The sequence below is a fragment of the Dendrobium catenatum genome, unplaced genomic scaffold (genome assembly GCF_001605985.2).
Source record: "Dendrobium catenatum unplaced genomic scaffold, ASM160598v2 fragScaff_scaffold_718, whole genome shotgun sequence".
In the NCBI taxonomy this organism is placed as follows: Eukaryota; Viridiplantae; Streptophyta; class Magnoliopsida; order Asparagales; family Orchidaceae; genus Dendrobium; species Dendrobium catenatum.
The window spans coordinates 210,131-226,080 of NW_021319180.1; the positions used below are offsets into that span (position 1 = coordinate 210,131).

The 15,950-nt window shown below is 35.3% G+C and overlaps 1 protein-coding gene across 1 annotated transcript in view; it reads right to left on the bottom strand.

Annotated features, from left to right (window-relative positions):
* The window catches only part of LOC110095912 (E4 SUMO-protein ligase PIAL2), an 82,513-nt gene that overhangs the window by 45,386 nt on the left and 21,177 nt on the right, over positions 1-15,950 (bottom strand). The window contains exon 3 of the mRNA XM_020821630.2: positions 6,207-6,272. Coding sequence (XP_020677289.1) covers positions 6,207-6,272 — 66 coding nt within the window. The remainder of the gene's footprint in view (positions 1-6,206; positions 6,273-15,950) is intronic.

Sequence of the window (15,950 nt, forward strand, 5' to 3'; positions counted from 1 at the left end):
TGTCCATCAATTCCAACTAAGGGAGATCAATAGTTTTGCTTCTATCAATCCTCCTATTGCTGTCCACAAGAATTCCAGCAGCAGAAAAAGCTATTCTGCTTCCCAAAAGGCCTCCTGCTGCCGCCCCACTTCTCCAAACAGAATCCAGGTTGCTGTCCAAAGAAAATTCAGCCAAAAGGGGCCACTATCTTGCCCGGAAAGATCTTCTGATTGTTGTTCCAAGTCCCAAACCCCGCATTCGGTGAACTCTTTCCCTTATTCTTTTATTCTCCTAGTTGCATCCACTTGTGGAATTAATTGATTCACTGGAATCGTGTTAGTCTTATCCGCTAAAGCCTAGTATTTTAAAAAGTGAGTGGCCTGCTTCATAGTGACTATTCTCCTTGTTAGCTTAGGGATTATCGTTGAAAACCACACATGCATGCAACGTAGATTAAGGCTTCGTTTGGGACGACTTTTTTATTGCTTTCTAAAACGGAGTTTTAGTACAAAAATAAAAAAAAATTGTACTAAAACTCCGTTTTAGAAAACAATAAAAAAGCCGCCCCAAACGAACCCTAAGTTGGCTATTTTCGATCTTAACTTCTATGCACGTGGTTTAGCATAAACTTGTCTTACCGCTCTGTGTTTTATTGCGTCGTTTAAATTCACTATTAAGACATAATTATTTGTTCTAGGAATATTAAGTGTGCAAATTCCTTAAAGCAATTCATCCATGCAATTATGTTTCACATCAGTTTCCTATCATAATCTTGATATGTAAGTTAGAAAAAACACTGAATTCAAGAGTATAAGAATAAATCCTACTGAACGGACCCTCTAACAAGCATTCCATCTAGGGGTGTAAACGAGTCAAGTAATGGCCTTATCGAGCTCGGCTCGTCGGTGAGAAAGTCAGCAAGAACTCGAGCTCGATCTCAAGTCGAGCTCAAAAGACAAGCTCGAACTCTAGCTCGTCCAACTGTAAACGAGCTCAAGCCAGCTCGCGAGCCCATAAATGAGTCGAGCTCGAGCCGGCTCGGCTCACTTATACCCCTAATTCCACCATAACTTAAACCATGCTGCTATCTAAAAGGTGAAGACTGTAAGGCCTGAGGAAGTTAAATTGTACCTTAATAACATTTTTCTTCAATAACTTTTCTTTGTTTGTCTTTCTAAATATAGGAATATTGAAAGATCTCAACTATTAAATGATATAACTACCCGCTGAATATAAAATCTATTTGAAAAGGCAATTTTTTTTGCTAACTGAAATAACTTAGGACTGCCTTATTTGTCCAAACACCGTTCTCATGGGGGTCACTTTAGGAAACTTAGAACCATGTAGTTAACATAACAATGGAAATGGTAATACAAGCATCAACGCCTCGACCTCAAACTAAACATGCAGATGATAAAAGCATCAAGCCACAATTAGAGAATACGTCAAGATGTCATGTGTGCCATATCGACCACCTCCTGGAAGTTTATCAACAGACTTGATTAGTATTTGGAGCAACTGTCTTGACTTTGTTCCGAAGGATGCTTGCCCACCTTACCAATAATTTCCAGTATGTTCTTCTGTTGCAAGCTACCCTTCAGAGCAACAACCAAGTTTTATTCCCCCAATATATATTTAACATTTCAACTTACGAGTTAAGCCAAGCAAACAGATCACTGCATTATAGAATACAAAACACCAAAATTTGATGCAGCCTAGTGGCAAATAATATACATTTTGAGGTCCTTGACAAAACTTAAAAACAAAAAAAAGTTATACGCGAGATAGTGGCATAAACAAAGCTGGCATGGGACGCATCATCAGAAAAGCTTAACAGTCAAATAGGTTATCAAAAGAAAAAGTGTTTAATATAAGAACAGTGACATTTCAAATATGGCACATTAGAATTGAATGAGAAAAAAAGAATAGGTGCCAATCTTAGCTGATCCTCGTTCTAGATTGCATTTTAAATGAGACTAAACGAAATCCCTCTTAAAATATTAATCAGCATGCAACAGGTCAAAAGTACTAGGATTTGAGAAGTCTAATGTTTAAATAAGATATAGTATTAATTGATTAGGCATTCATTGAAATAAGTGAAAAAAATCAAAATAGTGGAGAAATGCTTAAAATACAGCAGCCCTAAAATTAGTAGAACAAATAAGTTTAGTGTGCAAAATATTAATATTTATCATTCAATATTATAAGAAGATATAAGAAGATAAAAAAATATCTACGTGTGATAGGTTTAAGTATCGTTTATATATTACATAGAAAAGCAAAAATATGTATGATGATATAACTTCTAAAATTAAATTTTGATGATTAACATAAAAAATAGCCTCAAGAGTTATGTCCAAAAAGAGGATAGTATATCATGGAAGCTTAAAGGTAACTTTTATAGATCACAATTAGGTCAATAAGGTTGTAAGCATTGAAATATTGACCATAAAAATAATCATTATTAACAACATTGAGTGTGGCAGAAATGAGGATGTTAAGATGGATGTATGGCAAAACTAGAAAAGAAAAATTTAAAAATAATTACATTAGAGAAAACTTTAAAGAAACATACTGAATTATAAAGATAAGGTGACAAAATTAGACATGGTGTTTTGGACATGTGCAATAAAAAATAGAAAATGTACTTGTTAGAAAAGATGATAAAATTAGTGTAGGAGAATTGGAAGGAAAGGGGTAGATCTAAAATTACAAGGTTGGAAGTTCTTCAAAATAATTTAGGAAGAATAGAATTTACACCCTAGTGTATGCATTTAAGGATATGCATGCAAGAGGTGTTACTTGTGTTCAAACACAGTGGTTTGACCGAGTATTTTTCCTATTTCAGTTGGATTACATCAAGGATCAACCTTAAGCCCATATCTTTTTGCTTTAGTCATGGATGTTCTCACTAGATATTTGCAAGAGATTGTACCTTGATGTATGCTTTTTGCTTATGATATTCTTCTTGTTGATAAGACAAGAGAGGGAGTTGAAGGTAAACTTGAATTATGGATGTCAACCTTAGAGTCTAAAGGCTTTCATTTGAGTAGAACTAAAACTAAAGGCTCCAAATAGTGCATGAATTAATAGGACAGCAAGGTCCAGCAATTATTTAAGTTGTCTAGGTTTTTTGGAACGGTCCGAGGGAGTGGACAGCACCTAAACAATGACTTTAAGTTCACTAAACGATGACTAAATGTTGCTGGAACAGTGAGGACAGCAGCTATATTCAAGGGTGTAGTTGTCCTATGCAATTAGAAACGATGTAGTTTTAATGGCAGCACTCGTACGCTAGCTAGAATGACTTAAACTCTGCTAAATGCGTGCAGGAAATGCAAGTACAGCAGTGAAAACAGTGAATAAAATCTAACTACGCAATGATATGCATGCAATATTTAAGCTATACCGAAAAGCTAGACCCTAGGATGTTTTTCTAAACATGTCATGCATGCCTACCATGCTCTGATATCAGAAATGATGTGATAAATGCTTGAAGTTACACAAGATTATCAAGAGAATTTAATAGAAGTTTAACCTTTATAAAATTATGCGTCAATTTAAAGTCGATTACAAGAATTCTCGATATTCCACTTGTTTAGGCAAAGAATTGCGTGAAGATTAATCAAAACACATTCAATCAAATACAAAGGTGAAGTAATGTTACGCTCATAACATGAATCCAAAAGTTAATACAGAGTTGTTCACCTTGAGGATCTACTCTCTTCCCTACGAATCTAGGTTGAGCGGAGAAAGATCTTCTACACTAGAAATGAAGTAGCCACTAGGACGGACGAGCCGAGGAACGTCGTTGTTGGGAAGGTAGTCGGAGGTGGAGGTGGCACGGGTGGATGGCCGTTGATGGTCCACTCGTAGTCCAAGAATTGGTCGTTGATGATGTCCACAAGGGTGGGGAGGATTCGGTTCAAGTAATCTTCAACGGTGTTGTCAAAGCCAAACCCAACGTCGAAGAATTGGGGATCGAACGATGTGGATGTCTCCGTAGACGTCGAGTATGAATCCGTGATCAACTTCGGGATCCGCCATACATATTTTGCATGTAGATGAGGGAGCACGAATAAGAAAAACCCCAAAGAGAGGAAAGGTGGTGGACTGCTTTGAGAGGTGGAGAGGAGAGATTAGGTTTCTTGGTAGAAATTAGGTTAGGTTGGGAGTGGAGAGGTTTAGATCTAAATCTGAAATTACTCTCAGATTTTAGTAATTTAGGAGAGAAGTAATTTGAAATTTGATCCCAAAATTGATTGCAATTAATGCCTTGATGGAGGATTAATGGGAGGGAGCCATATAAGGGGCCGGCGGTATGGAGAGAGTGAGAGAGGAGAGAGGTTTAGAATAAAACTGAAGTTAAATCAATTTTAGGGAGTTTGGAGGGAAAATATTTTGAAATCAATTTGGATTTCAAACATTAATGAGGGAGTTAATATGCAATCAATGGGGACCCATCATAGGGCCGGCGGCATCAAGGAGGGAGGGGGTTTGGGAGGATGAGGGGGGAGTTTCCAAATAGATGGTGATGACTAGGAAAGAAAATTTATTGAATCCAATTTAATTTAATTTAAAATTGAAGTCAATCATAAAAACTTTCCTAAATTGGATTTCCTAATTTGGAAAGAATTTGAAATTTGAAATTCAAATTTCAAAGAAGTGAAAGCTAGCGGAGAGGGGTGGTGGACGGATGTGGGGAGGTCGGTGGCAAGGTGGCCGGCCGGTGTTAGGACGGCAGCTGGCGGCTCGGGCTCCAAGGGGCGACGACAAGAAGGGGAAGAGGGGGTCGGGTTCTCCAAGCTGGGTGGGGTGGGGATTTCTTGAGGGAGAAGAAGAATGAACGGAGTGTATGCGGAAAGCACAATCACTAACCTCAACACCACATTCATTAGAACTCACAAAGATATCTAAGGTGCTCTCTCCTCAAGAACTCAAAAAGGGATCTAGAGAAGTTTTGGAACTCACAAAGAGAACGACAAAGTAATTTTTTTTATTCATCAATAGTCAACCTCATACATAAGAAGATGGCCATATATTTAGGCCTCTAAAATGACAAAGAAAACAAAAGACTAGAATGCCCCTTGGGCCACAATAGCGATCAACTACCCATAAGGACAAAAAACGGAAAAACAGAAATAACATGAATAATACATAAAATGCTAATACATAAAATGCATCAAAAGTAAAGACTCTCCATCATGGCCATCGATCTCCTGTGTCGTCTCTGATAAATGCGTCGAAATCTTTTGTCGATGTCCCCATCAACGGGATAAGGGCTTGTTGTTGTTGTTGTTGTTGAATTTACACCCTAGGCAGCACTCAACATGTACAAATTGAAAAGGATGGGCGGCATTCAACATGTACAAATTGAAAATGATGATTCATTATGCCGACACTAAGTAGTGGGATAAGGCTAATCATAATGATGAATGTTTAGATAACATCATGGCATCTAACGGGCAAGATAGCACTCCATTGCAATTGCTGAATTGCATAAAATATTGTTTTCTAGCACAATAGGAAAGGCTACAATCCAGTTTCTTATTTTACTTTAAAATGATGAGGAAAAGTAGCTGAATTCTAAATGCAAGGCACGTATCTCCAATAAATGGTGACATTAAAATTTAAAATAACAAACAAACTTATTCTTCAAGTTCTAAAATTTCCCATTGCAAAGCCTCAAACACCTCAATTAGTCAAGTCAAAACATAATAAAAGCATAAAAAATATAAGGTTTTGTCAGCCTTAACGGCAGTTTCAATCACCGAAAAGAATATATTCTATTAATCAAATACTATTCTGTTCCTTCTCATAGAGCCATTAAAAATTTTAAAATATTGTCATCCATACATCATCATCTAATCAAACTGGATGATGATCTCAAAGTAGATCCAATGTCTAGAAAAAACAATTGAGAGCAACCGTACAAACGAACTACTAATTTAACACATCTTCTACAATTTTAGATAAAATTTGCCAAATTAACCTCATTCTAGGTTAGGTCAAACTATGCCTTTTGACCCGCTTGGGAAACACATTTTCAAACTATTCTATTCTTTTAATTAAACCATAATCAATGAAAAAAAAAATTCCCAACTACCAAACAACCACATATCTGCAAGTAAGCACCGCTTGTTTTGTTTGCTGCAATCTAGTTAATGGTTCTTCTTTTCCATGCCAGTGCAACAAAATAGTAGGTGCTTCATGTCAAATACTTTACCTTGATAGAGATAAGCACCATCATGATAGCTGACTGAAGATTAGCATTCTTCCTCCACTCATAAACCTTTTATGGAAAGTAATAAAAGTGATGAGAATGAGAACATAAAAGAACAATTAGGCGATACAAAAATGTCATAAATGATATGCACAACACACAACTATCTAATTTTTAGTAAGGCGTGAAAATAAAAACTAAAGGGGTGTAGGACAATGAAGCGAAGAAAATAATTGTGCAACTTAGGGTACTTTTCCATGTAATCAGTCCATGGATAACGAAGATATTGTATCCTCACATTAATAAGTTGTTGGAAACAATCAGAAGAAGAAAAAAGCCTCAAATTTTCCATGGTTTTGCAAACAAAGTCCGCAACTATTAAATTGTTATTCCATTCATGTATCCATCAAGAAATAAAACTATTAAAAAGTGCACATAGTCACTAAAACTCAACCTAGTAAATCTAGACCATTGATTTGTTCAAATATTGAGATTACTGACCCTATAATAAAAGAAAACAGATTAATTTCATCCATACCAAAATCAACTGCCTCATTTCTTTTAGTAGAATAGTGTGCAAACACTGCTTCAAAAAAAAAAAACGTAAACCAAAAGAAATCACCACGCCCTCTCATTCTCCATTCCAAAGCACTGTCCTAAGTGCAAAGTGAATGCTACCTTTTTCATTCCAACTCATCACGCGACTAACAGAAAGGCACATGCACTGGATCTCCACTGTAGAACCGTATTAGGTACAGTAATAACCCTTGAAAAGCAACATTAACATTTTATACAACAAATAGCTATTTCCAATAATCAGTAAGCAATAAGCAAATATGTAAATATAAACTCTCATCTGAGTATGCAATGATCTAAACATTGGCATTGCATCATATAATATGATTCCATAGATTAGTTACATTCCAAATTCACCAAATATAAATGAAGCAAACATGAAAAGCGTTCAACATTTTAAGAATCAAGTTAATCTTAACCAAGAATGAATATTATCCATGATGTCACCACAAAATACATCCATTTAAACACAAATCTCGAGGCAATATTTGAATTGAAAACTTCTGACATCAAATTCAGGACCATATCACTACCCGAGCCTATAGCCCTCCAACCGTCAATTCTCAGCATTCATCAAATTCCTCTAGGCACCGGAACCCCAGCCCACCTTGACTTCTACTATCTTGAAACCCAGAGCTCCTTCACCCACCCTACCAGCTCACGCATCTGCCGACCTGCTCACTCTCGTTGATACCACTCTTCACCCCCCAACCTACAACCAGTTGTTGACTACAGCAACCACAACCACTGCCCCCCTTTTTCCAATAGCCTCCTACTGTCATGAGATCACAACACTCCCCTAACCTATCCTCCACAACTCGACCTGCCAACACAACCAGCCAACCCACCTACTCGGCCACACAGCAAACCACCTCTTTCCTCCACTAAGCAAACAACCTCCAAGCTGCCACCCATCTACTTTCTCCCTCTAACAAAGAGCAACTTCACTCTCTTTCTCTACCTAACTTCCTCTCTCTCTCTAACAGAGAGCTCACCACTTCCTACATCTCTCTCTCTCCTCACAGACTCTCCATAGTTCTTTCTCTTATATATAAGACAAAAATATATTTTCCAAAAAAAGAGAAAAACATTATGTTTTTTGACTCTCACAAACTCATCATGTTGTCGCCACCGTCTCGCACAAGGTATAACTTTGAAATTCCCAAAATTAAGTACTTGTTAGCGTTGCTCCGATGCAACGAGGAAAACACAAATTGCTCAATCGCATTGTTCCAACGCAATAGGAAAACTTGCAAACCTAAGTACCCTTTCATGTAGTTCTAGTATAGCAAGGAAACTTGCTTTTCGCTCATGCAGGTATTGAAGACTCCACGTACTTCTGATAAGTATGTTGGGGTAGAAGACCTCCAGCCATAGTGTCAGTTGACACCGACTAACCCGCTTTTGTATAAGCATGGTGGTCAGGCTTCAGTACTCCCGAAAATTTCCCCTACGCTAGGGAGAAGCCGAGAGGATGCAAAATTTTATTCTAAATGTCAATTAAACAAGAAACAATTAAAAAGGAATACACTTAACTAAAATGCAATGAAAAAGAAAATTTAAATAAACATCAAGGAAAAAAAAAAGGAAAACATAAAAAATGGAATATTCATTGCCTCAAATGAACAACAACGAACACAGGCAGGCAACTTGTAATAAACATGACAGCTCACATACAAACTAGAATAGGGGACTTTAATAAGTGCAACAGCTCACCTATGGGAAAAAATAGGACTTTTGACTTCAACTAAATGCATGCATCCAAAAAATACAAAAAATGAAATTTTGACGATGTGAAAAATATATAAAGATTCCCACTTGCCTTTACCAATTCCATCAGATCTTCAACACATACATGTCCAAGCAAACAGGTGTATTCTAGGCCTCAAAATGAAATGTATGTGCGCCTTGCAATAGCAAATACTCTCGCAAAATAATCAAATTTTGAATATTTTAAATCTTGCACGTGCTAAAATAGAAATTTTAAAACCTAAGTGTGACATTGTCTCGAGAAGCGTGCTACTTAGAGAAAAATGAAACTGTCTCAAGAAGCATGCAAAAACCCAATGAAGCACATCATTTTGAGAACCGTGCAGTAGCCGCACGAAGCTAATACCGCTTCGAGAAGTGCATCAAGGCATAAAAAGTGTGTAGCGTCGCCAAAAAGCATGTTGTCATTTTAAAATGAAGAAATTTAACATGAAGTAAAAGTGTGCAAACAAAATATGCAAATACACCGAAATATGCACAAGTGCATCGCGTGAGCGCACTGAAAAGCATGTCAATATATGGAAAGCATTTGTATGATCCGTGCAAGTGCACCGAAATGCAAGCAAATGTATAGTACAAATACATTGAAAAGCATGCACGCCATTTTAAAAGAAATTTAAATCCTCACATGTGCTCTACAATGTGCTTATTGCTCAAAGGCGAAAGATTGAGAAGGCTATGCATGGTTAAAAGCAAGCTAATTCAAAATCTTATTTTCAAATTAAATACCCGCATATGCTTTGACTATCACATTGAACTCATAAATCTATGGTTCAAAAAAACTGCATAGGTTGAATATAAATTTATTTTGTAAGTCCAATCCTCATCTTAGAAGGATCGAAATTGACAAAACTTGAAATTGATAAACAAGCACATAATTGTAAAATCCACCGAGATATATGATTTTAAGTTCACCTTAGACCTTCGAAACCTCCTTAAAAATATATTCATCATAAAAACACAAACTCTCAGTTTCAACATCCGTATAACAAATTCACAAAATCAATAATTGAACTTGATACTCTATTAGCAGGTAAACATAGTTGACAATGTTCAAATAATAATTTTTTTTTTTATGTTCAAATAATAAAATTATGAATTATTTAAATCACCAATTAGGACTATAATAAAATAGGGTTCATCATTCCACCTACCATCCACTTAAAGTAAAAGGGTAGTAAATTTCAAATTTTAACCCTAAACATCTAAATATGTCGCTACTACCTACCATAAGTTCGATCTTAAGTGCCTATATAACAACTAGCATTAATTGAAAGTGCTCTCCCATCATCGGAAGGGGCAACTACCCATAAGGGTTTGAGTCTATGAGGAACTTGAACTCAAATCTTGAAGTTTTTTGTTAAATGAGGGTGAAATCTCTAGGTGGTATCTTATATATAGCCAATCTGCCTTTTCAAAAATTTACCCTAGTACATAGTCCATTAACTCTCCTCAAAACAAGTGGAGAGGCCAGGGAAACCTGCCAAAATTTTCGTAGCAACAAAGAGTGCTACAAGTAGCAATGAATTTTCTCGTTCTAACACTCGTCAAATCATAAATCAATTTGAAACTATGGAAGTCATAATCAAGCAAGACTAGGCCCCAAGACCCATCCTTGGTAGATCAAATATGCATGATTGAGGAGCAGCAAGCATTTAGAGAATGGAGTTCACCATCCATTTGATCAACAACATAACACAGCATCAAGACACTTCAACATTTAGAGAAGGCTGCGCAATAGGAAATACCATCAAAACATAATGGAGTTCACCATCCATATGATCAATAACATAACACAGCCAGATAATTTCATACTAATGTTCCTCATCCATCACAGCCTAATCCAAAACTCATGGTCACTGGTCGTTCCACTAATCCTTCTCTTGTTGCTTGACTATCTCACGATCCTCCAATAACCATGGTAGATTTGACTCAGCCTGCTATTATGGACATTCATCGGGATCTTATATATGATGAGTTATGACATCTAATTCAAGAAGAATTTCCCATGAAGGAGAGGAAACAACTTACCCTTCACCACAAATTTAAAAAATATTTGCCTTTGACTGATGGAATCTTCCAACATCCTTTTCAAGCGGGCATAAGTTGCCTAGAATTGTTCCTTATGATGAGACTTTATATCCTTATAAACATATTAACAACTATAAGACCATCATATATATTCAATAAGCTTATGATGCAATCCTCTATTATCTCTTTCTCAAAAAAATTCAAGGACAAACTCGCCTATCTGGCATAACTATTCATACTTTTGTCAATCTAGCCAAACTTTCATTAAACAATTTATAGTTAATCAGACGGAGAGGAACCAACATACCCTTCACAATTTTCAAAAATCTTTGCCTTTGAATGATGTAATCTTCCAACATCTTATTCAAGCGGGGTTAAGTCACCTACAATTGTCCTTATAATGAAACCTTGTATCCTTATAAGCATATTAACAACTATGGGACCATCATATTTATTCAACAAGCTTATCTTGTAGTCCTCTCTTATGTCTTTCAAGAAACATTCAAGGGATAAGCTCGCATATAGTACAACTTATCTAGCAGCACAAATCATACTTTACCAATCTAGCCAAACTTTTGTTAAGCAATTTATTGTTAATCAAATGATAATTAAGGACTCCCATTATTCTGGGATTCACCAAAATAAGGGAGACCCTTAAGGAGTATTTTCAAATATTCTCATCTGAAACCCATCAAATTCAAGGAGTGAATTCGGAGTTAAAAAGAGGTGTTTTCTTAGAGGTCTCCAACCTGGATCTTTCTATTTCTCATTGATGTCGGAGACAATTTGCTCCTATACTAATTTTATTCATCGAGTAGAAGCGCAAATCATTGTTGATGAGACAATTAGTATACATCATAAGCAATTTGAACAATCCTCAAACAAACATAAGAATTTGCTATTTCATACAGAACCATCAAATCTACACAGCCTCCGCATACGCTGCATCCATATCATAAGAGATTTCATGAAGTTTTTACGGTCTTCGAATCTCCAAATTACTACATAAGCTTCCAACGAGCGATCTATTTTCTTTTAAAAGTTGTTACAATGATGCAAATTTTATTTTGTCTGCAACACATCTCTAATTATTTCAATGGCATCAAAGCAAATGTTGATGCTTGGCCTAACCAATATTAACAAAGATTGTTAATATCAAATTGAAAGTCAAACTCCATTTTTTATGGTACCCAAAATGAATATATACATCCATATTAGATTAAAGTAATAATTGCAAGAAACATTTCAAAAATAAAGAAAATATCAAGTCGAATAATTTTTCAGTATCATTTGGGAGACTTTCCTCAATATAATATCTTCGCATCATCACGTCAAGAATATTTTATTGCATAGACCATCATCTCTTGCACCAACTGCAACAAACTTTGACCATAATTACTTGCAGTTGGGAAGAAGATCAACAACAATATCAAACCTTTATCCCACTATGTAGAATCAACTACATGAATCATTTTTCTCTATTGTGTTAAGTTACGAGTCAAATTCTCATTTAAATATAATAAATAAAGGTCATTTTTAATGTTTTCTAATTAAGTCTTTTTAGGTCTACCTCTACCATCTTAGCATAAGCCAAATCAAATAAATCTACTCTCCTAACTAGGTCATCAAAAGGCCACCGTTTATGTGACCAAACCATCTAAGGCCACTCTCTCTAATCTTATCTTCCACAGGAGCTACTCCAACCTTTTCACGTATATGCTCATTTCGTATCCCGTCTCTAAGAGTAAAACCATCATCCACCTAAGCATCCTCATCTCTGCAACACTTGACAAAATATTATGCTTCTCTTTTAATGGCCAACATTCCACACCATAAAGCATTACAAATCTCACCACCATCTTATAGAATTTTCCTTCAAGTTTGAGGGGGACTTTGTATCGCACAACAAGGTCAATGCATTCCTCCACTTCAAGCATCGAATTTGAATTCTACTAATAATGTTATCATCTATTTCACCATCACTCTGAAAAATAGGCTCAAGATATCTAAAATGTGTACTCTTATTAATGACTTGATCACCAAAAGTCACAATCCCCCCACTAGATCTATTAATACAAAAATTACAATTCATATATTTGGTTTTAGATCTACTCAAACAAAAACCTTTAAACTCTAAGGTTGACCTACATAATTAGTGTTTACCTTCAACACCCTCTATAGTCTTATCAACAAGAATAATATCATCAGAAAAAAGAATGCACCAAGGTACAACCTCCTGCAAATGTCTAGTGAGAACATCCATGACTAAAGCAAAAAAGATATGGGCTTAAGGCTGATCCTTGATAGAATCCAACTCAAATAGAAAAAGACTTGATCAAACCACCTTTAGTTCAAACACAAGTAATAGCCCCTACATACATATCCTTAACGACTTAATATATAAGCATTATTAATCCTTTTCTTTTCTATAATTCTACAAATCACTTATCTTGGAACTTTATCATATGCTTTCTCTAGATCAATAAATATCATATGTAGATCCTCCTTATTCTATCTAAACGTCTAAATCAAACATCTCAATAAATGCATAGCTTCCATAGTAGACCTACCCGGCATGAATCCAAATTAATTTTGAGAAACATTAGTATGATGTCGTAACCTATGCACCATAACTCTCTCCCATAGTTTTAAAGTACGACACATTAACTTAATTCCTCTAGTTAGGAAGAAGATCAAAGCTTCAAAATAGGACAAAAAATAATCTTATTTTGGATCTCAACCCATCCAAATGGCAAAAGTCAACCACATTCAAGAGGACGATTATAAATCCACCAGAGGAATGGCAAATCTTGGGAGATGCTCAAAACTTTTATAAAATAAAGTTCGGTACTCCAATTAGGGAAAACATTAAAACCTGTCAAGGGAGCATACATCGCCAGTACAAGATAGCATTGAACCGCTTTTAGGAGATAACTGGAGCTGATGAAAAAGGAAATGAGAGATGTGAATTACCCACAACTCAGCTTATTAAAAATAGCTCCATACTCTTAGTAAAGTCACATTGAAGCCTATAATGGGGAATGCAATCCATCTACACAGGATGGTTTTTAACCTCTGTTACGAGAATAAATTAAAACCTACTAAGGAGAGTTGTGAGGTATGAGATTTCCCCTCACCCTTATGAGGTATTTATACTTTAAAAAGAGGAGTTGCAAAAAAAATTGCAAATCTTTTTCAAAGATTTTGAAAATTTTAACTTTTTTTTGCAATTTTCAATTATTAAATATGAATATTTATTATAAAAAATGTTGTTCTATTTTTAAAAAAGGGGTAATTACAGTACAACGTAAATGTGTGACTACTCACCCAAGAAAGCTAGTGCATGCTCTCCCACCTATGCACACGTGTGCGCTCACACCAACATGCACGTACACGCGCACCTGCATGCAATTGTAAGTGTGCAAACACATGCACAAACACCACTCACAGCAACATTGAATGTTGTTGGATGACTAGCCAATACAACCCGTTTCGAGTTCAATGCTAGACTCGAACATGCCTATTCCATTATTTGTTTTTATTTTTGAATAAATTTTAACACTTTTAGTGCCTAATAAAGCCTCTATGATCAATTTCGAGAAAAAATTAGAGAATTTAGAGTAAAATTATTCAACAATTAACACATTGATTTCAAGGAATGCTGAAATTACATATTCAAGAAATTTATTTGATTCATGGCCCCGAGGTGAGGTCCACGTTGATGTCGATAAACTGGTGCTTCATAGTTTGAGATGCAAATTTTTTCGAAGACTGAATATTTTTTTTAATATCATATAGACTGACATCCAAAAATAGGAGACAAATGAAATCACCCAAAAATTCTTCAAATTAAGAATGAATCTCGATGCAATATTTGAATTGGAAACTTCCAAAACTAAATTCAACATCATCCAAACTCCAATTTTAACAAACTTATAGTTGAACTAAATTGCTCGACAAGGCAAACGGAACGACACTAAAAGGCATCCGATTTAAGTCCAAATGAACCCAATTAACTATTTGCATCGATATGGACGACACGATACGGATAAGGGACACATCAATTAGTAAAAATACACAATGTCGATATTGATACGAGTATGGGTACAGTGTAGACACAGCAATATAATTTATAAAGCATGTATTAAAATTAAGAAAGCAATCAAAACAGAATATTTAAAATGACCAAAAAATATTAAAGGAATAACATAATTAGTCTTGTAGCTCATAATATCAAAATAAAAATAAGCATGAAATGTCTAGTACAACATCAAAAACATAAACATAAACTATCTAGTACATAAAGTTTCAACTATTCAGTAGAAAGAATGATAGGATTAACTTCTTCAAGGATTTGTCTTTGGACTTCAATATCATCTTCAATAAATATCATTGATTCCAATTCGGACTCATCAAGTGAAAGATTAGCAATCACCAATATTCTCATATCATCAAGGGACTAAAATCTATCTCCAACAAATCCCACATCTTGTTATCTTCTTCCAAATGAATTGGAGACTTTCTTGATAGAAGCTGAAGTTTGTATACACATAAACTAAATCTTCAGCCTGTTGTGGAGTAATTTTGTTCCTCTGCATTGATTGGATGAAAGAATATGTGCTCCAATTTCTCTCACAACAAGAGAGGGATGAAACCTGACTAAGAAGTTTTATGGCAATTGTTTGAAGTAAAGGCGTTGAAGCTCCATGAATCAACCACATCTTTGGATCAATTCTCCACCAATCACGCAAAGACTCTTGGTCAACAAAGTCTTCTAAATAACCAAAAAAAATTAGCAAATTCTATATTAATCATTCTTCTCTCCTCATTTTGAAAATAGCGCTTCAAGCATGTCTTTCTCATATTTGAAATTTCTAAATCTTTCTGTGGAGAAACTCATTTAAGGTCCTCTTTAAGCTATTCTTTACTTGAATATCTTCAAATAATAGTAAAATAAAAAATTTAGATAATTATTATTCAACAAATTGAGAAATTAATTATGAAAATATTCAAATTTACCTTGGATTTAGTGAGTGAGACAAGCAATATAGAGGTGTATTACTTTTACTTCACCTATCTTCCAGAATATTTAAGATAACACCCCAAAAATTTGAGTCTTCATCATGTGACTTTCTCTCATGTCTACATATTATTGCTTTCACCTTGGCTAACATAGAATCTCGCGTCTCATAAATGAGATGAAAAAATGACTTATCTGTACCTATCGCTCTTAACATCTGACAAATTGGATCGGTAAAATTTAAAATATATTTAATGTCATCCCACCATAAATCATCTAAAATCTTCTCTTTTACATACCTTGCCTTTCCAATATCATCTTCTTGATAACAAGATCATTTCTCACTAGTC